At 45.4% G+C, this 27,192-nt stretch overlaps 1 protein-coding gene across 10 annotated transcripts in view; it reads left to right on the top strand.

The window, feature by feature from the left end:
* Positions 1–27,192, top strand: part of UNC13B (unc-13 homolog B) — a 397,323-nt gene that overhangs the window by 322,900 nt on the left and 47,231 nt on the right. For all 10 annotated transcript variants that reach the window (XM_043546786.1, XM_043546787.1, XM_043546788.1 and 7 more), the window contains 5 exons: positions 4,428–4,554; positions 11,142–11,238; positions 12,017–12,160; positions 12,795–12,872; positions 16,475–16,552. In XM_043546786.1, coding sequence (XP_043402721.1) covers positions 4,428–4,554; positions 11,142–11,238; positions 12,017–12,160; positions 12,795–12,872; positions 16,475–16,552 — 524 coding nt within the window. The remainder of the gene's footprint in view (positions 1–4,427; positions 4,555–11,141; positions 11,239–12,016; positions 12,161–12,794; positions 12,873–16,474; positions 16,553–27,192) is intronic.

The following is a 27,192-nucleotide window of genomic DNA, read 5'->3' as shown; positions in this document are numbered from 1 at the left end:
ACTGATGACAAGTTCCCAGCTCCGGGAAGACCTGTTTTGGGGGCCGATTAATGCTATACTTGGATTCAGGGATCACTGGTCCCTGCTGGATCTGAGGTGGGTGCTGTCGTTCTCTCAGTTCCAAGGTGGTGGGTGCCATGTCATTTTTATGCAGCGCCACCTTGGTGAGTTTTTTGGGCAGACAGCTTCAGAGTTCAAGCCCCATTCAGGTTTTACTCCACATGGTTTCTGAGTACTTTGGTGTTCGTCCCTTTGGGCCTCCACGTCTTGGGTCAGCAGCTCCTCTTAAATGCCGGTGAGGGGTCCTGCTCCGTGGGCAGTCTTCTCCAACAGAAAAGAAAAGGGTCCTTGGGAGTCCTTTGGCTGCCTCCACTGGAATCTCAGGATCAGCAGTTAGTTACTCCTGGGGACATTCTGCTCCAAAACATTAAAAATTCTGTGCACAATATTTTAAAATTCTGCAAGTTTTATTTGTCAATAAATAAATGCAGAGGCTCCTGCATGACAGTGGGGAGCACAGACCACTGGCTGCACGAAGGTTGGAGATCACTGTGCAGCCTTTCCACCCCTCACTCCGGGGACACGGACTCAATGGTGAGGCTACACCCAACCCTGACACAGCACAAGACCTGGGCCTGCCCCAGAAATATCCTGGGGCACCTGTGCCAGGTGCAGCTGGTGTGGGGCAGGCAGGATCCAAGTGTGGAGGGGCTCAGTGTGGGGGGATCCAGGTGTGGGGTGAGAGGATTCTGTGTGGGACAACCTGGATGCAGGCAGCTCAGAGGGGGGTGGTCTAGGCGTGTGTGTGTGTGTGTGTGTGGGTATCTGTATACACAGAGGCTCTTTGGGGCGGGTTTCAGGTGCTGGGGCAATGGGATGCGGCAGGGGTTTCCAGGTGAAAGCGGTTGGGCCTCAGCTGTGGGGGGTCTCAGAGGGGGGCTGGGTGCTGGGGGAGTGGGGCTTGGTGTTCTGGGGGGCTGGGTGCAGCTAATTGGGGTCAATGGCATGGGGATCTGGATGTGGGGGCTCAGGGGGGTGGGGCTCAAAAGGGTGGGGGGTGGTCTAGGTGCAGGGGTGGGTGTCCAGAGGCAGGGGATCTGTATGCAGGACGCTCCAGAAGCAGGGGTTGAGGTTCAGTGGGGTGGGGTTCGGGTCTGGAGGGCTAGGAGGGTTCTGGATGTACAGGGTGCGGCTTGGCAGGGGTGTCTGCGTATGGGAGGTCCGGATGTGTGGGGGTTGGGCAGATGGGGGAGCAGCTCCCTGTACGGTGACCCCTCCCCCGCAGCTGAGGAGTGATGGGGGCAGGAAGCAGGGACGATGCAGAGCTTCCTGCAGCTCAGGGAGGTTTCTGGGGGTGAGTCTGACACAGCCCCAGCCACTCCTTCCAGGGGAAGAGGAAGTCCTGTTCTCTCCTGCCTCCAGCCTAGCCAGCACTAGGAGCTGATCCCAGCTCAGGCTAGGAGCCACTGGCTGGGCTGTCCCCAGCCCTGTGGTGATTTACCTCTCTGCTGGCTGCTCTGGGTGCCTGAAACAATGTACCTGCGCAGCTAGGGAATGGTGCATGACTGCTCTTTCAGCTTCCTTTTGCTTTCCTGTCAGAAAGTCATTTTTCTGCGGGGAAGCAAAGAAATCTGCAGGGGACATGAATTCTGCACATGCGCAGTGGCGCAGAATTCCCACAGGAGTAGCAGTTCCACATGGTGTGGACTCAGACGCTTTTATGACAGAAAAACAGCGGGATATAACTTGTGCCATGCCTGCCTTGTGCGGGCTTTCCTTGCACCTTCCTCAGAAACAGCAGGAGATAGAAGACTCAGTTAGATGGACAACTGGTCTGATCCATTGTGGCTGTTCCTATGTTCCTGTGCTGAAGGTCTAATTTTTGTTTGCCAGGAGTGTCTCAGAGCTGTAAGTCCTGATGGCCAACATCTTATGCTGTGTATTGTGCAAAGACAAGGTGATACCTAGGCCTCCCCCCAAACTTCTGACTAAACTGTATCAGATTTTCTTTTTTCAGAGTAGCGGCTATGTTAGTCTGTATTTGCAAAAAGAAAAGGAGTACTTGTGGCGTCTTAGAGACTAACAAATTTATTTGAGCATGAGCTTTTGTGAGCTACAGCATCCGATGAAGTGAGCTGTAGCTCACGAAAGCTTATGCTCAAATAAATTTGTTAGATTTTCTTTTATCAGTCTGTCTCATGGCCTGTGCTTTTCCCATAGCCACATATCCATCTTTCATAGGGGAGGTAACACATCTTGCATCTCAAGCACTACTGACCTCTACTTTGACAGGGCTTGTCATTAGAAAGTTGTATGGTCTCCTTGTCACCTGTGGAGAAAAACTTACTGCTCAAGCCACTTCATCTCAAATGCATCCAGTTGTGTTATAAGCTGGCAGCTGCTCCTACGCAAGAATGACTCTCTGCTCTGTCAAGTAGGGCGATGGCAACCCCTGTAGTGCTCCACATCAAAATGAACAAAGTGCTGATTGTCCACTGATTTCCCTCTCTCACTGGAGGCACGGAGTGCATACTTGTCTCTTTCCAACTCCAGTCTGACTGCTAAACCCCCTACATATGTCTTTACTTCTGCACTTACTACTGAGAGAGGCCAGTAGGTCAGATACTCTGAGGTGGGGCTCCTATCCTCCTTAGGCACTAAGGATATCATAGCTTCATTAAGCTAAGGCATATCTACATAAGCAATTAGACTATGGGAGGTTAAGTCTGCCCTGCACTCGCCTGCTGCAGTCTAACTACTGTCCACATGTCCACCCCTATTCTGACACATGTTAACAATTTGTTAATGCACTTTCAGCTGGTCCCATTTCCAAGAGACTAGCCCAAAGTGCTCTTATAAACTATTAACGCACATCAGCTGGTGCACGTGGACCGTTATGCTGCAGCAGGCTGGGGCAGGGTAAATTCCTATCTCAGCTTGCCAAGTGCTCGTGTAGACAAGCTCTAAGACACAGCGATGCTCTTTTTCTTCACTTCCAAGAAAAAGGTCACTTGGAGTGAACGGGTCACATACGTGTATAAAGTTTGGCCATCAAACCAACTGTGGCATTGGGAAAACTCAGATCCAGGGAAATCTCTGCAGCTTGGACTCACCTCAAATAAAACGCAGTAAGAGGCTTCCAAATGCAGCAGGTGTCCCTTTGGAAAGAGGATTGTACTCATGGACTCGATGGTGGTTAAAACAAAGCACCAGTCTGATAGAGAAGTATCTTTCATAATATCCCAGAAGGGAATAGGGATGTTTCTGGCGGCTGAGTTTTCCAAGATGTAGCAAAATCTCTCATCACTTGCTAGTGAAGGTAAGTGGTAATGGTGGAACCTCTCTAAAAACAAGTGATGTGAGAACATATTTAACTACTAAGACAAAGCTCAAGGATAAGTTAAAGTATAGGCAGGTTGTTTCCCACTCGAGGCTTGACAAGCAGGCAAGTCTGCCTTAAAAGCAATTGACTGCTTTATGGGCAGCCCGTATAAAGAATTTGGGGGGTGGGGGTGGGGGCGTAAAATGATCATAATGGCCCAACCCCAGGGAGCAGGTGACCCGGGGCCTTCTGCACCAGTCCGGCTGGAAATGCTGGGAGGAGGGAATTGCTGATTGAGTCCTGGGCAGATGAGGGTACAAGCAGTGCAGCTGAGAACATTTCCTTAGCCCCTATGACTTGTGGAGCTGACTTTGTGCCACCGCAGGATGGTGGAGATACAAAGGAAGAGAGTTGCTTCCTCATGAGGCATCCTTCCTACACGAGCAAGAACTGTTTTTTCCTGATGATGAAGTGTCCCCAGTGCACTGAGCCAGCAGTGGCCTCCTAGTCCTTCACCTCTGCTCTGCAGAGACTGAGCCAGCTGAGTCTGGGAGGCAAAAGATGCATGTGCTGTAGTGATGAAAATGCCTAGCAGAGCCCCTGTAGAAATCCACACCTACTCCATATTAGGACATCACTAACAAATGAAGATACGGAACTTAACTCTCTCTGCCCTCCTCTCTTGGAGGCTGCAAGATAGTATATTTGTTACCACCATTTAAATCTAGGAGAACCCAAATGCCATCTCTAGGAATTGTATTATTTCTTTCTTAGGACGACAAAATCCAGAGCTTCTAATGTGAAGAGGAGGACAGGCCATAAGAAATCATTCTCCTCTTATTGTCATGACAACCAGAAATTCTTCTATTTTTGAAGTGTTAGATGGAGCTGTGCAAAATTACTTCAGAACTCAACCTGCTGATCTGCAAAGAACCCCCAAATGCTGTAGAAATCCTAATTGCTGAAATGTCATGGCATTATAGGCATACCTCACGCACCAGTACCTTAGCACATTGCAGATGTGTTGTACGCAACCCTGCTGTGACCAGTGCAGCTGGAATAATGCTAATTTAACATACCTGACTGCTTATTTTCTTCCCAACAGATCATGAGAAGCACAGACTATGTAAAAGTGCAGACTATATGAATTTGCACTTCAAAGTGAAATGGCTGTACAATGAGTATGTTCGCGATCTGCCTGCCTTCAAGGGGAAAGTGCCCGACTATCCAGCGTAAGTCAGTTGTATTCTCTGTTATAAATTCCATTTCTTGCCCCATCTCACACCTTCCTTAGGGTGATCTTTACCTTAGTCTTCCTACCTTTCCAGTCTTTACTGCCTCTACACTTCTTTCTGACCATGCCGAAAGCCTACTAGCCTTCTCTCAGCTATTCTTGCTATTGGTCTTTCTCCTCCTTACATACGTGATTGTTTCATCTCATTGTACAGTATGTCTCAACTCAGTCTCAAGAGCCAAAGTATTTAGCAGAGGGTTGGACCTTGGGATCTAGGTTGGATTTGGGGGCATTTCTATGGCATGCTTACAATCTGTGATCTGGTTACATTGGGGTGGGCCTTGTAATTTTGACTCTGTAATCAACGGTTAAACGGCAAATGCTCTGTTTTATCAAACCTTGGCTTCCAAGCACTGTCTGAGTGGCCACCCCAAGTTCCTGCCAGAAGCTGGAGCTGCTGCTAGGGGCTGCCGCCTTTTTTTTTTTTTTTTTTAATAGGCACCCTCCTTAGTAAAGCAGTGCTGGTGTCTTTAGATTAGACTCCAATAATGGCATCTTCCCTGAGCAAGGCGCTCACTTAGGTCCTCGCCGCCCCGGGAGCAATTCCGCCCCACTTCCTGTTCTGATGCGTTTTCTCTTTAGTAGAGGTTGCAAAGGGTCTGACTTGAATAATTTGTTTTCTGGGGTTGATTTACTGGGTGAGCAGGCCCATCAGCTGATATCAATCTGTCCTGCAAAGGGCAGAGCTGATTCAGTGCAAGCTCACCTTGGGAGAATCCCATGAGTTTCAGCATGAAATACTGCATTCAACAAAGGGCAAAGCAGAGAGCCTGGATCACATGATCTATATCCAGGGAGGCCAGTGAGGATCACAGTTATACAGTGTGTCTGTCCTGCTCTTTAATATGGAGCTGTAGTTGCTGGTGACTACAGGTCCCAGATTGCAATAATCAACCTTGTCCTGAGCAACCTGGCCTGTTGCTGCGGCTTGTAGCTGCTGCGCAACACCAAGGAATTAAAAATAAGGGCATGTGCCAGCTAAGCTGTATTATTAAAATTAGGCATGGCCCTTGGGCTCCTAGCAAGTTGTCAGCGCGGCCCTCAGATGAACACAATTTGAGCATGCCTGATCTACAGGGCATCACTCGAATTTGGGACACCTGATATAATAACCAGTTTGAACTGTGGGCCTTGGGAACAGATCAGCAGAGCAATGAGAGGCTGCATGGTCATGTGGACAGGAGGCCGGCCTGGTTTCCTTTCTTGGCTCTGCTTCTGAGTCAGCGAGCTTTGGGCAGGTCACTTGATTTCTCTGTATTGTGTCTTAGTTTACAGATCTGTAAAATAATGGTAATGATGCTTAGCTATTTTCCTAAGGAGCTCTGCGATCTATGGGTGAAAAATGTGACCGGAGTGTCACTAAGCAGTAATATTCAATGATCTAACCTGCTGGCTTTGTCTGTGCGGTATCTCTATAGAGTTCCTAGTGCCCTGGTGTATGTGCAGTCTCCAGTAACCTCTGCTGCTGATCAGTGCTAATATTTAACACTAAGCATGTAACCAAACACATCTAATGACTATTTCAACCATCTCCCTTACCTGTCTGCGCTCCTACGCCCACCCCTTCAAAAATACCACTGGGGCTAACCATAGCAATGAGTTAGTTTCTATTTTATGAAATGCAAGTTCATTAAATACAGAAGATACTTAAAATTCTCTGCTTCAGCTTCAAACCTAGTAAACTCTTTGAGACCCGTCAAAACTCCACTATCCAGAGAGCCAACTCTTACACCTCGGAATGGACAGGAGACAGAGCTCAGACCCATTTGCCTTATCCCATACCTGGCAGTGGGGGAGAACGCTTTCTGAGTGATCCATTTCTGATGGCCTTGCGGTTGGGTTGAAAATAAAGTCAAGGTTTCTAAGTGCTGACTCTTAAACCCGTCACTCCCCTTGCTTTCAACAATCCAGCATCAATTTCTGAAACTGGGTAGAAATGCAGCCAGCAGTTGAGCATTAGAGCTTCCTCTTGTCCATCACAGAAGTCAGCGGAAAGATGGAAAATATTAATTCCCAAAAGCATGAACTTCTTATTCTTTGTCCTTTCAAAATGCTTAATATATCATGTTTTTTTCTAAATTATATACTTTAGTACGCATCAAGTAGTGTGATTGTACCAGAGACGAGCTCGTCTCTGGAGGTAGAAGGCATTTCTGCCTTTGATATCGTGATTTACTGTGCACGTGTTTGGCCCAATCTTGAAAACCCAGGCTCTGTTTTTGCCCCTGTAACTTGCATGGTTAGTTGAAAACACTGTTTAAATGTCTCAGTACCTGAGTTGTGGAGGCAGCCAGGTACCTAGGCATGTAAGCCTTAATTTTGTCTGCAAAATTCTGGCCATAGAAGCAGAGACCAGGTTCAGGCCAGGCTGAAACTGAAGCCCTTTGCCTTACATTATATCTGTAACACACAACAATAGGAAATTTCCATTCAGCCAGAAGACACAGCTCCCATTCATGGCGTAGGAGAGCGCACTACACTGAAGAGTTTATTCCAAACCAGAACTCTCAAAAGGGCTGTAAAGACTACATAGTCAAGCCCTCCAAAGTCAGGGTGTGATGCCGCCTGCATATTCATTAGGTCAATCTGCATTGGCATGTTACCAGACCATCATTTCCACAGGAGTGCTGCGTCACTTGCTGTGTGAGTTCATAGATTCTAAGGCCAGAGGGGACCATTATGATCATCTGGCCTGACCTCCTGTATAGCACAGGCTAGAGTGTTAGATAGTGCGAATAAGTTAAAAAGGTGTGGCAATTTCTTTTAGATCACTTACTAAAACAGGCAGGAAGAGGAAGGCAATTGCTCTCTACCAAACAATATGTAAAAATGTGTCTATGAAATTAATTAATTTTAAAATAATTTTGTTGATGAATGTAAAGTAATGCACATTGGAAAAAATAACCCCAACTATACATACAATATGATGGGGGGCTAATTTAGCTACAACTAATCAGGAGAAAGATCTTGAAGTCATCGTGGATAGTTCCCTGAAGACGTCCATGCAGTGCACAGCGGCAGTCAAAAAAGCAAACGGGATGGTAGGAATCATTAAAAAAGGGATAGAGAATAAGATGGAGAATATCTTATTGTCCTTATATAAATCCATGGTACATCCACATCTTGAATACTGTGTACAGATGCGATCTCCTCATCTCAAAAAAGATATACTGGCATTAGAAAAGGTTCAGAAAAGGGCAACTAAAATGATTAGGGGTTTGGAACAGGTTCCATGTGAGGAGAGATTAAAGAGACTAGGACTTTTCAGACTGGAAAAGAGGAGACTAAGGGGGGATATGATAGAGGTCTCTAAAATCATGAGTGGTATGGAGAAAGTGAATAAGGAAAAGTTATTTTCTTGTTCCCATAATATAAGAACTAGGGGCCACCAAATGAAATTCATGGGCAGCGGGTTTAAAACAAATAAAAGGAAGTTCTTTTTCACTCAGCGCACAGTCAACCTGTGGAACGCCTTGCCTGAGGAGGTTGTGAAGGCTAGGACTATAACAGGGTTTAAAAGAGAACTGGATAAATTCATGGAGGTTAAGCCCGTTAATGGCTATTAGCCAGGATGGGTAAGGAATGGTGTCCCTAGCCTCTGTTTGTCAGAGGGTGGAAATGGATGGCAGGAGAGAGATCACTAGATCATTACGTGTTAGTTTCACTCCCTCTGGGGCACCTGGCATTGGTCACTGTTGGTAGACAGGATACTAGGCTGGATGGACCTTTGGTCTGACCCAGTATGGCCATTCTTATGTTATCCTTAATGTTCTCTTAGCATAGTTCTCTCTCTGGAGTTTCTGGTGGAGGGGGGTCTTAAAAGAACCCCCCTCCCCAAAATTACCCTCCCTTTTTGCCAGGCAGTCTGGCTAGACAGCAAAACACCTAGATGACCGTGAATTTGTAAACCATTATGCTGGAAGTATTATGCATCCCATCTATGGCTAGTGGCTTTGTGTTCTCATCACTGCATGTGGCACACTTTCTGAAGTGCCCTTATCTCCTTCTGTGAGTGTGCAGTGAATGTCAAAGGCGCAATACGCAATGGCTGGTAAGGGATAACCAGTAGGCAGTTCTGCCTCCTTCTGTGCCATAAGCAGCAATTAGTAAGTAGCAAGCAGCCTGTGTCATTCATTGAGCTGTAACTTTCTGGGGCAGTAAGCAATACAATACAGTGTGCAGCTTGCCACTCAGGAGCTCTGCAGGGGATGGGAAACTTGCTAGCTACCCTCTTATAAACTACCTCTGTTTCCTTAGTACCTGAGCTCTCTTGTAAAAAGAATGAGTCATGGCTTAAAAAGCACTATCGTTATTTAAAAACCAAACAAAACGCTCAAATCAAGAGAGTCCTGCAGCCCATGCACAATCCATGACTTTCAAAGCCTCAGAACTGCCAGGTCAAAAGCAATTTAACTGGAACATGGAAAGACCTTGTCTCTGTGAGGGAAATTTTCCCATCATTGCTAACATAGGTCAGCGTGGCTGACAGCTTTGTTGGGTAGTGCTGGTGTAGGCAGGCTGCTGCTGGCATTTAACACTGTGTCAGTTACAATTTCCAATATTAACATGGATGTGCTGTATATGCAAAGATGTTAGGAGTATTTAAGGCTACCCAGTATTTAAGGCTGCTCTGCGTTTGTGCGCTCGCTCTCTGTCTGTCTCGCTCTCGTGTCTCTCACGTTATTTCACATTCTTTGCTAATTCAAGCAGCCCATAATTAGCACCATTTGAATGAGCTCCATGGCCTGTTCAGAGAAGGTCGTACTCTACTGTGAAGCTCATGTAATACACTTCTTATGGATTGAATTCACACACGGGCCCTTTTTTCCCTTGTTTGTGAATGCTGTTTGGTAATATATGAAAGTGAGATTTGCTGCAGCTGCAGTACTTAAATACTTACATAGAGAAGAGCTGTGCAATGAACTCTAGAGAGACATTTAATTCAGATGAAACCTTAAATGCTATGCTGCTTCTTAAACACCACCGAAAACCTCCCCTATCTATTGTCCTGATGCTTTCAAACAGCAAGAGAATGGGGTCTGGCTAGCTCAAGGGATTGCTGATGGGATACAGATCCTTTCTCTTCCTGTTTGCTGGTTCAGATCCAGCACATCAGTCCTGGTAGCTGTCTGGTGCGGTGAGTTAAGAGTCTAGTCCAGTTCCAAGTGGATAAATGTCCCCACTTTAATTGTAAAGCTACCTCCTTGGCACAAAAGGGCACCCATTTTTAACAGGCCCAGTTTCCGGAGCCCTTTCCATCCTGCTATGCTACTCTCTCCCCTCTCCAGGATAGGAGATGGGAAAGCATGGGGGAAGCTTGTTCTCCTTTGCCCGTGTTCCACCTGTTCTTGGGATTCATGGAGCTCCACTCTAGGGTGGGTCACTCTGGACCCTTTCATATGCACTAAATTCACTTGCACTCTCACAAGAGATAAGTCACCATGGCACTGCTGATTCTGCATGGGCTGGTGTCTCCTGTGGGGATAGTATAGTGCCACCAATCGGACGTTAAGCTCTGGTTACTCAAGCGTTCTCCCAGACTGTTAACGAATTAGCATGCCAAAGAGTCTAAAAGACTGGATCCAACTTGGAGAGCAGTTGTGCCTTTGGGAGAGAGGATGCCAGGCTACCCTACGGAGGGTATGGGGCAGCAGAGAGCAGCACCAGAGTGGAGAAAACTGCCTCATCTGGGATCTGCCTCCCCCAATTCCCAAAATATGTTCCTGCACCTGGAGACAAAATGGCAGGAGGCCCAGGGAAGCCACTTCCTTCTCTCTTTCCTTATGCAAATGCCCCAATGCAGATCTAACAGCGAGAGCTGCAAGCTCACACAGCAAGCTTCTCTTCCCAAACCTGTATCCCTTAGCTCGTCCCTGGGAGCATGTGTGGTTAAATTCCTCAGAGCCACTGGTAAAATTCTCACGAGCCCAGTGAGCACACGGTTCTCGGGGAGGGGGAGAGAGGGCTAGTAATGCAAACAGGAAAAGAGAAAAAGGAGTAAAAACATTGAAAGCAAAACCAGAACCAAGCTACTGAAGGGGGAGAGAGCATGAGCAGAGGTGGAACAGTGCAGAGAGAGAATGAACGAAGTGGGTGAAATGGTAGCAACTGTACTGAAGCCCGTGGTTATGAGGGGCCCAATCTGACAATCCAGTGCTCAGGGGGTCAGGCGAGATTGTGGCCTACTGCTCCTGCCACGGAAGCAGTGTGGGCACATGTGTAAGTACACCTGTGTGTGAGGGTGCTGCTGTCCTTCAGATCCTCCCTGGGGAAAGCCAGCTGGGCACCCGGGCAGATGATGATCAGCTTTCAGACTGGCTCGCTAGAGGGTCAACTGCTGTCTGGCAATAAATGTAACCAATAAAGCTGGGGAGAGGAAAGCCAGGATTTTTGCTGTTTTGAAGGCATTTGAATCACTGAAAGACTCATCGAGTGCTGAGAGGTGGGAATGCCACAAGATTAGTAGTTGTGACTAGGCCCCGCGTTTCACACTGTAACTTGCTCTCCTTCCTCTCCCTGTGGCAGATGGTTTGAGCAGTTTGTGATGCAGTGGCTGGATGAGAATGAAGATGTTTCCCTGGAATTCCTGCATGGAGCCCTGGAGAGAGATAAGAAAGATGGGGTACGTAGCTGGATTACTGTGCCCAGGAACCAAATGTTACCACAGCAAATTCAGAAGCCTGAATGCGGATGCAGCCATTTTAGCTCACTGAAGAAATGGGAATCTCCTTTATCTTGAGACTTTGTCCCCAGGTCCTCAGGAACCGTTTTAACCTAATAGGGGCTGCAGAGCAATTGGTTTACAAGTGGTGCTGCTGCTAATCTGTGTCAGCAAGAGGCTTGGTATTCTCCCACATCCCCATGCCTGTGAGAGAAGTCATTGAAACACATGAATCTAGGGACTTGTCTAATCGTGACAGTGAAAGTGACATTAATCCATCTGTTCTTTAACCTCACCGAGCACTCCCGGAAGGCGCTGCTGTGCTGTACATAGCCTGTTTGAATGTGGATGCGAGCCCTCATTTATATTTCTCCATTTAAAAAAAAAATTTTGTGCGTTTTCGTTTCCATGTTGCTCATTAAATGAACAGGCAAACGATGCATTTCATGAAAGGTCTCAGCAGTGTAATTGCCAATCCCAGGTGCTGAGTCATGTCCCTTCCTGGTTTAGACTGCAATTGCCAAAGGGAGATAGGTCTCATAGGTCCTTGAAAATTAGGTTCCAAACTTCTTTGGGACCCTTTGAAAACTCCTTCATTAATTCTGGGGTGAACATATTCTGCTTTGCAGCTGCCCAGTGCCCACGCAGCAGACAAAGGACAGATACCTGGGAAATACCAGCTGCCTCTCTCAAATCAGTACAAGACACTCAGAAATTACTGTGTGTGTTTTTTGTTTAGTTCCAGCAAACATCTGAGCATGCTCTATTCTCCTGCTCGGTGGTGGATGTCTTCACACAGCTCAATCAGAGCTTTGAGATCATTAAGAAGCTGGAGTGTCCAGACCCTATGATTGTTGCTCACTATATGAGGAGGTTTGCTAAGGTAACAGCACTAGCATTTAGCTCTTCATCTGCCTTCAATTGTATGGAGAACTTTAAAGTACTTTTAGGGCTTCTTATTTTTGGTTTTAAACGATAAAAGCTGATAAAACATCCCCTGTACAAAAAATAAAAATTTAGAAAACATTGGCATTTCTCCAGTAAACACCAGAAATGCTTACATGTATCTAAGGGCCTGTCTATGTGGAGCGATAACACACACCACAAGGGGGTGATTTCCAAAGCACACTAATGTTTTGCACATTAATTGGTCCATGTAGACCCTGCTACTGTGTACTAAAGGGTCCCTAGTGTCCTTTAACATAGTACTGTTTGAAACAGTACTACATTAAAGTGCAGTGAGGAGCATTACAAAGAGATTATTCATTACAGTATACACAAAGAGAAAGTCCTTAAAAAGTCTGATTATCAGACATCTGCATAAAACGCTCAAATTGCTTAAAAAAAAAAGCCACCCAAAAATGAAATTAATGAACCCTGAAGAACAGAAGCTAAGAGTTTTGAAGAATCCTGTCTACTCTAAGTTATTGGTTTGATTTTATTTTCGTGTTCTTCTGCAAACATCCTGCATTTCTCAGTCGAAGAGCAGAGCGTAACATTCACTGTTGACTTTGCAGACAATTGGGAAAGTGCTGATGCAGTATGCTGACATTCTCTCCAAGTGCTTCCAGTCCTACTGCTCCAAGGAGAAACTAGTGAGTAACATTTGATTTCCCCCCTCCCCACCTTTAGAAACCCAGGCATCATTGAGCCGCTCTGCAATAGCTTTAAAATAGCAGGTTAAAGAGTCCTCATACTGCAGCTGGGAAGCCATAAACCTCGTCATTGTTGCTCATGTCATCAAGCCCCAGGAGTTTTATGGAGTTAATTTCATTTTATAGGTGAGCAAATCAAAGTTAAGAACATAAGAAAGGCCATACTGGGTCAGACCAAAGGTCCATTCAGCCCAGTATCCTGTCTACCGACAGTGGCCAATGCCAGGTGCCCCAGAGGGAGTGAACCTAACAGGTAATGATCCTCTCGCCTGCCATCCATCTCCACCCTCTGACAAACAGAGGCTAGGGACACCATTCCTTACCCATCCTGGCTAATAGCCATTGATGGACTTAACCTCCATGAATTTATCCAGTTCTCTTTTAAACCCTGTTATAGTCCTAGCCTTCACAACCTCCTCAGGCAAGGAGTTCCACAGGTTGACTGTGCGCTGAGTGAAGAAGAACTTCCTTTTATTTGTTTTAAATCTGCTACCCATGAATTTCATTTGGTGGCCCCTAGTTCTTATATTATGGGAACAAGTAAATAACTTTTCCTTATTCACTTTCTCCACACCACTCATGATTTTATAGACCTCTCTCATATCCCCCCTTAGTCTCCTCTTTTCCAGTCTGAAAAGTCCAAGCCTCTTTAATCTCTCCTCAGATGGGACCTGTTCCAAACCCCTAATCATTTTAGTTGCCCTTTTCTGAACCTTTTCTAAATCCAGCATATCTTTTTTAGAAAAAAGAAAAGGAGTACTTGTGGCACCTTAGAGGCTAACCAATTTATTTGAGCATAAGCTTTCGTGAGCTACAGCTCACTTCATCGGATGCATACTGTGGAAACTGCAGTATGCATCCGATGAAGTGAGCTGTAGCTCATGAAAGCTTATGCTCAAATAAATTGGTTAGTCTCTAAGGTGCCACAAGTACTCCTTTTCTTTTTGCGAATACAGACTAATACGGCTGTTACTCTGAAACATATCTTTTTTGAGATGAGGGGACCACATCTGTACGCAGTATTCAAGATGTGGGCGTAGCATGGATTTATATAAGGGGAATAAGATATTCTCCATCTTATTCTCTATCCCTTTTTTAATGATTCCTAATTGGGCACTTGCTGTGTGTCAGTCCCACCACACCTATGTCAGAGGGTTTACTCTCCATTAAGGAGTGGGAAATAAATGTTCCAGTCGCATGCACCTTGTAGACTCTGCTGTGATTCCCCTCCCTCCTCAGGCTGCAGCCGCACATGGAATTGTTGAGAGCAGAGATTCCTGTCGGGCTCCATGCTTGCACAGGGTGCTTGGCCACGTGACAAGGCGATGGCCAAGGTAGACTCTGCCTGACATGCTGGGGCTTGGACTCTTCTCCTCATCTTTTCATTCTGAACCTGGGGAACTGCTTTATGGCTGCTGCTATCACCTTTTTCCAGGGCCCTTTGGAGTGAGGCATCCACCCTATTGTCTAAATCTTGTTTTACAGCCATGAAAAGAAATGGGTGTGGGACACTCTTTGTAGATCTTTATACTATGTCTGTATCCCATTTGGCTTTCACAAACACTTCCCAGTTTAGTATCCCCTACTTCAAACTAACTTGTTGTTCAACCCCATTTCTAGATCATTAATGGTGGTGGTAAATAAAACTCTGTGTCTGAAATCTGGATGTCTGTCACATGCTGTTCTTGACGCTCTTCTTTAATGAAGCCAGAGGAATGCTCCAGCCTTCTCTTAGCAAATGGGCTTTCTCCCTTTGTGCTCATGTAATTCAGACTCTGTCAGGACATGGCACCAGAGAAGTCACACTCCGATCACAGTAGCTGTAAACGGGGTGATCGATAAGTGCTCCAGCATTCCAGGTGTCACTCGAGGCCATTAGTTGGTGTATTTTTTTCCTGTGCAGTTCAATAGGTAATGCAGCTGTGGCTGCCCCAAGAGAGTGAAAGAACAAAAATAATGTTGTTCACTCAATTTTCATGTGTTTACCAAGACTTTCTCCCCTTTCTGCTGCAAGTGCTAATTGTTTATACAGGTTTCATTGTTTCTACCCATAATTATTTTCTTCAAAAGAAATAATTTCCCACCATTTTCTTGAAGTAAAGGCCACAGCATGCAAATGGCTTCCACCTGTTGTGTTCACAAATGGTTCAAATCTCCTGTAGTTTCTGAACAGTGCTCTGTGCTGTACCCAACCCGGTAGCCTGCCAGGGATGCGTATAGAATTGGCATCCGTCCATGTTCGGGGAAACTTAACACTGCATTCCCTAAGTTTTCTTTCGCTAATGGCACGCACAAACAACAGTGAATTACCCCAAAGAGACTGTGAAGCCAAAATAGTCCACATCTGATCCATGCTGGTGTGGTGGAAACCTTAGCTTAAACCTGGAAGGAAATGCCCATTGTGTGCCCCAGCGTGTAGACATATCCATGAATGACAACAGATGGGACTGGGACACCGCCATCCCCCAGTTCTGTTCAAGAGGGATGGTCCAAACAAGACAAGCCATTCCACTTCTGTGACCTAGAACTCAGTCAGTCTGCTAGATGCTCCTTTTCTTCAAGACCCACGTCGGTGACCTTCCTTACTTATAGATCAGGCAGGAGTTTCCCCATATATGGACAACTGGAAAGCACCCTTAGAAAATCCCTTGATTGGTAGAAGTAGGGTTTGGCAAAATATAATCCCCTATATAGAAAAGCTTCCATTCAACTGGAAGTCTGGCGCTCTCATGAGGAGTGTTATTGGTGCAGAGGATCATCATTCATGGGTGTTTGACTATTTGATCCAGTGGGGAGCTGTTTCCTTGTAGCCGGGCGGATTTGCTCATACGTCAGGGCACTTAAAACAGAAGATGCATATCGTCCCCTTCGGATTAATGCCACTTCACCATGGCCTGGCAGTTTTCTAGGTCAGATATCTGCCTCTATGCTACAAATCCTCCAAACTGCTACTGGATGCTATTGTCAATTCAAATGTCCATGGGTACTGTGCTCAGAGGAGAGATTCTGAATGAGGCAGACTGAGACGGATCAGTGCATACCTTCTCCCTTCAGCCCTAGCTGAGTCCCACGCTAGAGATGTTTGGGATCTGCTACATAGAGTCCCTTAATTGCAAACGGGGGAGCTTGAGCAGATACATTTTTCCCCCTCACTGATGCATGAATTTCTGGGAGCGGCCACTTCGTTGAGCTGCACCTCCTATGATCTGTATGCAGTTCAGATCTGCACAGGTCAGAGCTGAGAGCCTGGGGTGATGTCAGATGGACTCTTGCAGGAGGGCAGCTGCCAGTTGTCTACTTGATCAGCCAATTGTCTACTGGAGCAACCCCTTAACCACTGATTGGCATGTCTGCAAGCAGCTGCCCCCTTTCCTGGTTGGAAAGAGGGACTTTCCTCCTAAGCTTTGTTAGCACTGAAATCTGCCCCTGCCCTTCCTCTTCATTTACATGCTGGGGGGATGCTAGCCCTGGCTATGCCAGTGAAAGGACAAATAGTGTTGTCACCCTAGTCAGTAACAAGACTTTGCCATTGCCTCCTTCAGCCCTGCATCCTGATGAACAACATCCAGCAGCTGAGAGTGCAGCTTGAGAAGATGTTTGAGGCCATGGGTGCTAAGGAGGTAAGAGCACTAAAATTGGCTACTCACGCCCATAACTACTGGGTTACCTAGAGCCTCCGGTAAAGGTTAGGGCCCCATTGCTGTAGGTGCCGCGCTCTCAGCGTGAAAGGACAGCCCTTGCCCTGAGAATCTTTGTCTAATTGAACACAGCAGCAGGGCTTTCAAACAACAGACCGGAGCGGGGGGGGAGGACAAGGGAAGTAGTAATGAGACAGTAAGAAGAACATGCATTAACGTGGGCACAACAAGATGTTTTCAAGTCTGTTTTTTTAGGAATGTCGACAAACTCTCCCCGTTATGGGCACAAGTCATTTTGTGCAGTGTGTAAAGGAAGGTCAGTAACTTGGTCGGGAGTAAATGACGTACATTTGATATAGTCTAAAAAACGCACGTGCTGTGTAATTCACCTGTCTCATTCTTTGGGTCACTAAGAAAGTGTTTGCCAAGGTAGATTTATTGCGCTGTTCCTGTGACTCTCTTGTTCAGAGGGTAGCAAGTTTCAGAGACGTGAAAGAATTTTGTTTCAGTTGCTGTTTGTGAAGAGAGGATGCTCAGCTATAATGTACATCTTTTTTCCTCTCTCTCTCTCTCTCTTTTCATTGCTTTTCAAGACTCGGGATGATGAAGAAAAGGACACTGATCATGTTAGGAAAAAATCTTTTTCAGAGCCTCAGGGCATTTTCTTTAGCTGTGACGTGCTAGACCCTGCGCTGTCATCTGCACGCCAAGGGGAGAGTTCAGGGGTGGTGTTTCACTGAAATGCAGTTCAGCTTTTTGACTCTGCACCGTTGTTTCCAAGTCTCTCTCGTGCTCAGTGGCATAATTCTAAGAAGTGACAAATGCTTGTTTTTAAAAAAAAACAAAAAAAAAAAACCTGCTAAATGTTTCACTGGTTAATGCAAGGATGACAGCAAAGAGGTTTTCTTCACAGTGGAGCACAGTTCTCCTCAAACGAAATGTCCCAGCAACCCAGACTTCTGTGTTGCACGGGGTGCACCCAGCTTTGATATTACATCAGTAATGGCCACAAAGGGCCAATTTTTCAGAACAATTGCTCCCATGATTAAACGTATGTAAATGGTTTTATGAAGGCATCACTCACATGTACAAGGGGTCACCACTAAGAAATCAGCATTTGTCAAGTTACCCAACAGTGCTATCAGATAGCCACAGTATTTCCTTATACTTACAATGGGAAATTACATAGTATCTCAAATGGCTGGTGGTAAACTGTATTTAATGACAATATAAACTATTTCACTTAGCCTGGGTAAGATCACCCTCTAGGAAAGGTGCATCTTTCAGCACAGAATCTCAACAATTCCTATCCCAGCACTTTCCCGGTGAGTTGAGAAATCATAGGGGGGGGTTTCAGCTTGCACCACAGGTTCACAGGAGAGTCCTGTGGCCAGCACTGGGGGTGTGCAAACCTCTGCATTTTCACACTCATTCCTAATGCTGCATAATGACTCAGCACTTCATGAGCATACAAGATCACATAAATGAAATAACAAGCGCATGTCAAACTGTTTGGTGTAAGGTGCAGTGCAGTGTGTGTAACGTACTGGAGTGTTTAGGGTACATATGTTCTGCACTCCGTCTGTGGTACACTAACACTCCACCTCTGTCCAGACAGTCGGTGCTCAGGGTGCTGAGACTCTAGCTGGAACAGGAATGCAGATCTCACCTGTGATATCACACGGCAATCATCCAGAACAAAACTACATTTATACAAAAACTCATGACCTTCCTGAGCTCCGTCTGCTGCGAGCTTCTCCCTCCCAGCCCAGCTTGTCCCTTTGCAGCATCCTCCATTGAAAGCCGCCTCCTGCAGTGACACGAAAATGGCTGAGAAACTGACACTAAACTGGGAGGAGAGGTAGATACGCTGGAGGGTAGGGATAGGATACAAAGGGACCTAGACAAATTGGAGGATTGGGCCAAAAGAAATCTGATGAGGTTCAACAAGGACAAGTGCAGAGTCCTGCACTTAGGACGGAAGAACCCAATGCACCGCTACAGACTAGGGACCGAATGGCTCGTCAGCAGTTCTGCAGAAAAGGACCTATGGGTTACAGTGGACGAGAAGCTGGATATGAGTCAGCAGTGTGCCCTTGTTGCCAAGAAGGCCAATGGCATTTTGGGATGTATAAGTAGGGGCATTGCCAGCAGATCGAGGGACGGGATCGTTCCCCTCTATTCGGCATTGGTGAGGCCTCATCTGGAGTACTGTGTCCAGTTTTGGGCCCCACACTACAAGAAGGATGTGGAAAAATTGGAAAGAGTCCAGAGGAGGGCAACAAAAATGATTAGGGGACTGGAACACATGACTTATGAGGAGAGGCTGAGGGAACTGGGATTGTTTAGTCTGCAGAAGAGAAGAATGAGGGGGGATTTGATAGCTGCTTTCAAGTACCTGAAAGGGGGTTCCAAAGAGGATGGATCTAGACTGTTCTCAGTGGTAGCGGATGACAGAACAAGGAGTAATGGTCTCAAGTTGCAGTGGGGGAGGTTTAGGTTGGATATTAGGAAAAACTTTTTCACTAGGAGGGTGGTGAAACACTGGAATGCGTTACCTAGGGAGGTGGTGGAATCTCCTTCCTTAGATATTTTTAAGGTCAGGCTTGACAAAGCCCTGGCTGGGATGATTTAGTTGGGGATTGGTCCTGCTTTGAGCAGGGGGTTGGACTAGATGACCTCCTGAGGTCCCTTCCAACCCTGATATTCTATGATTCTTCAGTGGTCTCCCTGCAGTGTGGGATTATACAAGGAGGAGGAGATGTGCTGGGAACTCTGGCTCAAACCCTGTGACTCTCAAACCTGGGGAGAAAAAGAATGCAAATGACATGGTGAGCAACTGGAATATAGTTTACTCAATATATTAGAAAGTTTTCCTGGGAGTGAAACTCTTTGCTACATGCTGTTTGTTCACTTCATCCACTTGCCACTGTTCACCAGAAATACTTCATTTAACTTGTGCCGAGTACCTGAAATAGCTGACCTCCCCAGGGTTTTCCTCTTGGAATGCATTTAGTACTTTGCTGCATAGATTAAAACCCTGCCAGATCCTCTGTTCCGCTAGCCTAGACTGCCTTGTTCTAGTTTATTTAGTGGCTACTCTGACAGTGACTAGTCCTGGCTGGTGAATATCAGTTAGTGAGAGGACGACTCTGAAAATGGAGATAATTATGTGCTCTGGAAATACCTCATCTTGTGCAAAGTTTTTGTCCTCTCCTTCAAGAAGGACAATTACTTGGTGTTTACAAGAGGTGCATACAGCATCCATACTTCAAACAATGGTTGGCACTAAAATGTAAACATTGCCCTCACTGCTGTCTAAAAAGCAATAAGAGGAGCTATTTCCCTGTAAAGAAAAAGAAAATGTTATGGTGAGGTCACATCAATGCTCTAGTAAATGTTTATTTTTGTGTGTTACCCAAGGTATTATGGCCGAATGAAAGCACCCAGGCAGTTTTCCTGTAATTATACTAATAAATTAGGAGTTGCAGGTAGACAAATCATGGAAGTTAGGAGTTGTAGGTGGTGAGAAAGATTCAATGAATTTAAAATAGCATGCACCTTTGACTACTTCAGCTGCATTCTGTTCACCTAATCCATCCACACATGGAGTACTTCTAATATTACAAAGCTCTGAACAGGTTTCAAATAGTTGTTCCTTCTCTTCCCAAGTGTGAAATCCTATTCCTGCCTGCATTCCTTGTACTCTCCCTAAAACATTACCCAAGGATATCAGCTGTGGGATAAGGCAGCATTCAGCCCTAAACCCCTGGGCGTAATACCCAATATCTTGTAGCCTCAATGGGTCACAAGCTGGAGCACAAAAGATCTGGAAAATCCTCCTTCCAGTGTGGTGTACTGCCCTGGTTTCCCACCTTGGAAGATCCCAGAGATTCCCTCATTCAAACTACAACATTATACTTGATTGAAAAGCTCTCTTAGATCATTTTTAGAGTTTTATACCACTTTATTTTTCTCCCTTTGAGCCTGTGCAGTGGATCTCATGCTGCTAGGACAACTTGACTTAGAGGGATACAAATATTATCAATATAGCTTCCAAAAACCTCTCCCAAATGTTAGGTGTTTGGGGAAAAATAGCGTTTCTGAAATTATTTGTAGTGGTAAAAGCATAATACACAATGATGTTGTGGTGTAAATGTTGTAGGCACAGATTCTATGGTGATGGCAGTCATATATGTTCACTGATGTCACTGACATAACTTTGGAGTAACTTGTATAATTCAGGTTTCAGAGTAGCAGCCGTGTTAGTCTGTATTCGCAAAAAGAAAAGGAGGACTTGTGGCACCTTAGAGACTAATCAATTTATTTGAGCATAAGCTTTCGTGAGCTACAGCTCACCAGATTGGATGCATTCAGTGGAAAATACAGTGGGGAGATTTATAAACATAGAGAACATGAAACAATGGGTGTTACCATACACACTGTAACAAGAGTGATCACTTAAGGTGAGCTATTACAAGCGGGGGGGGGAAACCTTTTGTAGTGATGATCAAGGTGGGCCATTTCCAGCAGTTGACAAGAACATCTGAGAAACAGTGGGGGATGGGAATAAACAAGGAGAAATAGTTTTACTTTGTGTAATGACCCATCCACTCCCACTGTATTTTCCACTGAATGCATCCGATGAAATGAGCTGTAGCTCACGAAAGCTTATGCTCAAATAAATGTTAGTCTCTTAGGTGCCACAAGTACTCCTTTTCTTTTTGTATAATTCACTCATCCCTTCACAAATGCATAATGTTTTTCTGAAAGCTCTGCTCTAGGAATTATTTTGGGGAAGGCCTCTGGCCTGTGTTACACAAGAAGTCAGACTAGATGATCACAGTGGTCCCTTCTGGCCTTGGAATCTGAATATCTTTGAATGTGGCAGTCATAAAGTCATGCAAGTAAAGCATTCATGCCACCTGTGCTGTTTTCTCTTCACCCCTCATGTTGTTCTACAGACCTCTGCTTGGGAATGGTACAAACAGTCTGACAGTGGGCAGTGTAATACTTTCTATTTTCGTTCGTCAGGAACGACTTTGCAGCCCACTCCTACCTTCTTCTGCCTTTCACAAGTTATGCAATCATTAACTTCTGCAGGATAAAAAAACCCATGTACTGCACTGCCCACTGTCACGAATTCTCGATATGCTGCACAAGCCCAATTAAAAGGTGTAGAAACTTAGATTTTTATGAAGTACAAGCCTCTCAGGGAAAATATCCGAGAAGAAGGATATTTACAGTAGAACATCAGAGTTACCAGAATTACAAACTGACCAGTCAACCACACACCTCATTTGGAACTGGAATTACACAATTAGGCAGCAGCAGACACACACAAAAAAGCAAATACATTACAGTACTGTGTTAAATGTAAACTACTAAAAAAATAAAGGGAAAGCAGCATTTTTCTTTTGTATAGTAAAGTTTCGAAGCTGTATTAAGTCAATTTTCAGTTGTAAACTTTTGGAAGAACATCCATAATGTTTTGTTCAGAGTTACAAACATTTCAGAGTTATGAACAACCTCCATTCCTGAGGTGTTCATAACTCTGAGGTGCTACTGTATTGAGCCTTGAGAATAGGGTCTTCATTAGACTTGTCTTCCTCCAGTTTTCATGCCCTTGGCTATCAGCTAAGCTGTATGAAAAATGCTCCAGTAAAACATACTCTCTTCTTGGTGTTCAGACAGATTTATCCCTCATTTTAATTGCTCAGTCACCTGTGTGACAAACCCCAGGATAGCTGAAGAACAGCCTTGACTTTGTTGTAACAGCTGTGGGAAAGCATTCCTTGGGTCCAGGCTCCTGCTAAGAGCTTCTTATCCTGCTGAGTTCTTCAGTCTTGTAAGACCTCTGTCAAATCCATACTAGAGTTAGAAATGCATACTGCTGGCTTTGCTCAGCCCTCCATCTTCTCCCTTTCCTGAAAGGTAGGGAGAAGTGAGTGATCCTTGGGACCATGTGACATAAGCCTGGGATAAAGATAAAAACCAATGTATTGTGTCTTTTTAAAGAAGGTCTCAATCTGTTTTAGCTTATCAAAAAGAAGTGAGAGGTGTCTTGATTACAGTGTATAAGTACCTATGCAAGGAGAAAGTGCTGGTACCAAAGGGCTTTTTAATCTAACAGCAAAAGGCATGACAACCATCAGTAGGTGGACGTTAGTCAGACAGAATCAAATTTAGAAATAAGGCCCAAATTGTTACCAGCAAGGGGATTAACCATGGGAACAAACTGCCGTGTGCATTGGTAGAGTCTCCATTTCTTGATGGCTTCAAATAGAGACAGGATGCCTCGCCTCTGAAAACACAGATAATACGTTCTGGCTTCATGTGTAAGGTGGGTGTTGAGAGTCTCCATTCATTGTCTGGACACTGCTTTTAGATCCTCAAACAAGATGCTGTAGAAGTGCCAAGTATTAGTACTACTAGAATTAGAGCATTTGTTCAGAATTAATCACCATGTAGTCTAGGCTGTCTCATGTTTCATAGAAAGAGAACATTTTTATTAGCTTTCTTTCTCAGTGTCACGCTCCATGCACCCAGGGTGAGGGAGATTGCAAAATTCCATAAGGCAGTGGAGTTCCAGCTTCCAGCAGAAATGCCATGGTCATGATATGCATTACAATGCGCCAACTTTCTAATATTTCTTGCTGCTCCACTCTGCAAGCCAGGTTTATTGTGCAGTCCAAGTGGCATTTCCTGTTCTCATGGATAGCTGGTACACTTGACATTCATTGACGAAGCAGCAAAGTAGATATTAGTTCCTTCAGGAACCTTTATCAGTGCTTCACCATATTGGCAGAGAAGAGTTTCCAGCTACACTGAAAGCTGAAGGAAGTCTATGAAGGACTGTAACTTGTATCTAATTCAGATACAGAAAGAGTAGGCACCAGTCTCATGCCCTTTTAATGGACCTAAATCACGTTCAGTTAATCCCCTGCAGTTTGTGTGGAGCCAGGGAATGCCAATACCAGCCATTAAGGAGCTAGTTAATACATTATCTAGACTTTTCCTCCTTATGTGTTAGTAGCTGTTCAGAAGAATCAACATCTCCATAATGACAAAGGACTTTTCTGCAACTGAGCTGAGAAATTCAGCACCACAGCTGGTTTTCCTTCCACTATCACTTAGTGACAGGTTTCAGAGTAGCAGCCGTGTTAGTCTGTATCCGCAAAAAGAACAGGAGTACTTGTGGCACCTTAGAGACTAACAAATTTATTAGAGCATAAGCTTTCGTGGGCTACAGCCCACTTCATCGGATGCATAGAGTGGAACATATAGTAAGAAGGTGTGTGTGTGTGTGTATATATATGTGTGTGTATATACACACACACACATACAGAGAAGGGGGAAGTTACCATACAAACTGTAAGAGGCTAATTAATTAAGATGAGCTGTTATCAGCAGGAGAAAAAAACTTTTGTAGTGATAATCAAGATGGCTCATTTAGACAGTTGACAAGAAGATGTGAGGATACTTAACATGGGGAAATAGATTCAGTATGTGTAATGACCCAGCCACTCCCAGTCTCTATTCAAACCCAAGTTAATAGTATCTAGTTTGCATATTAATTCAAGCTCAGCAGTTTCTCCTTGGAATCTGTTTTTGAAGCTTTTCTGTTGCAAAATTGCCACCCTTAAATCTTTTACTGAGTGGCCAGAGAGGTTGAAGTGTTCTCCTACCGGTTTTCGAATGTTCTGATTCCTGATGTTGTGTCCATGTATTTGTTTGTGTAGAGACTGTCTGGTTTGGCCAATGTACATGGCAGAGGGGCATTGCTGGCAAATGATGGCATAGATCACATTGGTAGATGTGCAGGTGAACGAGCCCCTGATGGCGTGGCTCATGTGATTAGGTCCTATGATGGTGTCACTTGAATAAATATGTGGACAGAGTTGGCATCAGGCTTTGTTGCAAGGATAGGTTCCTGGGTTAGTGTTTTTGTTGTGTGGTTGCTGGAGAGTATTTACTTCAGGTTGGGGGGCTGTCTGTAAGCGAAGACTGGTCTGTCTCCCAAGATCTGTGAGAGTGAGGGATCATTTTTCAGGATAGGTTGTAAATCTTTGATGATGCGTTGGAGAGGTTTTAGTTGAGGGCTGAAGGTGACAGCTAGTGGCATTCTGTTATTTTCTTTGTTGAGCCTGTCCTGTAAAAGGTGACTTCTGGGTACTCTTCTGGCTCTGTCAATCTGTTTTTTCACTTCAGCAGGTGGGTACTGTAGTTTTAAGAACGCTTGATAGAGATCTTGTAGGTGTTTGTCTCTGTCTGAGGGATTGGAGCAAATGCGGTTCTATCTTAGAGCTTGGCTGGAGACAGTGGATCGTGTGGTGTGTCCTGGATGGAAGCTGGAGGCATGTAGGTACTTAGTGGCTACTAATGTGTAATGAGGAAAAAGCTAGAAACTTTTTTAATCAGTGTCAGTAGCAGTCTTGTGAATCACACCTGAAACAGGAGGGCGGGGGATCAGTTTAGAGGAGAGTGAGTGCTACAGGGATCTGAATTTGGGTCTGCAGCCCCTTGGCCAGAAGCACTGTAAAGGCCTGAGTGTTCATCCCCTAGGTGAAGTGTTGCTCCCAGATATCCTCTCTAGCCAATGCAAAACTTGGTGATACTAGGATACCGGGGAGCCATGTTCTGCTCTCTGACGGGAGGGCAGGGTCACTGCTACAAGAATAAAGTAGTAAGATGCAGCCTGAATGCACTCAATGCATCCTCTGTGGTAACCATGTTCTGAGAGCCCCTAGCCTCTGTCTGCCAGGAGATGGGAATGGGCGACAGGGGATGGATCACTTGATGATTCCCTGTTCTGTTCGTTCCCTCTGGGGCACCTGGCATTGGCCACTGTCGGGAGACAGTAGACTGGGCTAGATGGACCCTTGGTCTGATCCACTGTGGCCGTGCTTATGTAACTTCCCACAGTAAAATAACTCACCAGTTGCACAGGGCATGAGCTCAACATTCCAAGGGTCAGGAGTTGCAATGTACCGTCGCTGTCCTAGATGCGGACCTAAAAAATCCTGTGGATTCAGTACGGACACAGCCTGTAGCTATAGAAGAAATAGCAGAATATAAGGAGTGGTGGGTGATCAGTACCAGTCCTGCTGGCTTGCATTAGAAGAGAGCTGATTCTCTAGTTCAGCTGGCAAAGCATTTGTCTGAAATGTCACAGTGAGTCAGGCTGATCCTGAGTCCCACTCCCCCAGGCGGTGGGCTGAGTTCAGAGGAGTAATGGTGCTGTAAATTACACATTCAGCATTGGAGACTCTGTAAACTGATGGGGTCTTACATGCCTGGGAAATGGAAGGGGGCCAGGTGGTAGAAAGAAAAGCAACCACTAGGAGGCTGTATACCTAGCTTTGTCACCTGTGAGTTGGGCCCAAAGCCTCTAATTAGCATTGTTAGATCGGGGGCTATCTTCGTTGCTGTCTGTGTGGAGAAATAAGTGCACAGGGAATAACATTACAAACTCACATTAATAAAGCAGGAAAGTCACTGCAGTCAGCGCTTCACTCCTGAGACTCATAAATAAACCAACAGCTGCTGTTTCTTTCTCTGTTTTTGAAAGCAGATCTAGAAGACTGGTAAGCACACTTTCTAACACCTGTTAAAATCTGGATTTTCCCAGCTAGTTTACTAAAGGGAAAGGAGTGAATCCCATTCCCAATCTCTGAATTTCCCTTGAGGCTTTCCTTTCTCTGATAGATGCTAAAGAAAACAAGCAGGGCTCCAGTACAGAATGGGGTAGCAGGAACTCCTGTTGTGCTTAATTCCTGTCTAGCTCCAATACTGGGATTTAGCCTAGAAACCTAAGCCCCTGAATTCTAGCCACCGCACTGCCATTGCAACAAGTGAATGTACAGGAGGTCTAAGTTGGAGGGCAGGCTGGAGTTCTAAAGTCCCAATTCACAAACAGCAGAGGCATTTCATTTATGCTTACGAACCAGAAGCGCTGATGTAACCAGAAGTGATCCTATCTCACGTTCACACAGCATTTCCAGTCCAGAGGATCCCAAAGCACTTCACACACTCTGCATGTGCAGGCATCGCTGCCCTGCTGAAATGCAACCACCTAAGGCTGGAGAGTGGCAACCACCAGCATCAGGCACACTGCACAAATGCAGAAGAGGGAAATTATGGGCTATGGATCATGGAGCAAACCAGGACTCTTAGGGCAGGGGTCAAGAGATCAGTACCGTTCATGCAGTACAGACAGGATCTCAGGGTTTAATGTGTCAGCTGAAAGACTCGCACACAGTGACCTTGACTGTATCGCAGTCTGACTCAGGAGTATTCAGGGCTGATCACTAAGGGGCCAGATCTTCATGTGCTCAGGGTCCACAACATATTTTCCAAAGTGCTCAGCACATAACCACTCCCTTTGTGACACTTACTGCCAGATTTTCAAAAGAGTGGGGAACCTGTGGCCTTATTCCCCATGCTCCACTGAACTGCAGCCTGAAGTCTGTGTAATGACTCTGGCGGTGGAAGGTGACGCAACTACTCTCAAATTCACACACGGAGAAACAAACCCCAGTGAAAAGCCCCACTTTAAAGAAGCCAGTCTTAAATTAAACCTATAGCCCCAAGGTGACTCAGAACCCAAAGGTATATATCGC

The sequence above is a fragment of the Chelonia mydas genome, chromosome 5 (genome assembly GCF_015237465.2).
Source record: "Chelonia mydas isolate rCheMyd1 chromosome 5, rCheMyd1.pri.v2, whole genome shotgun sequence".
Classification (NCBI taxonomy): Eukaryota; Metazoa; Chordata; order Testudines; family Cheloniidae; genus Chelonia; species Chelonia mydas.
The sequence above is the reverse complement of the archived record's forward strand: the minus strand, read 5'-3'. Positions and strand labels throughout refer to the sequence as shown.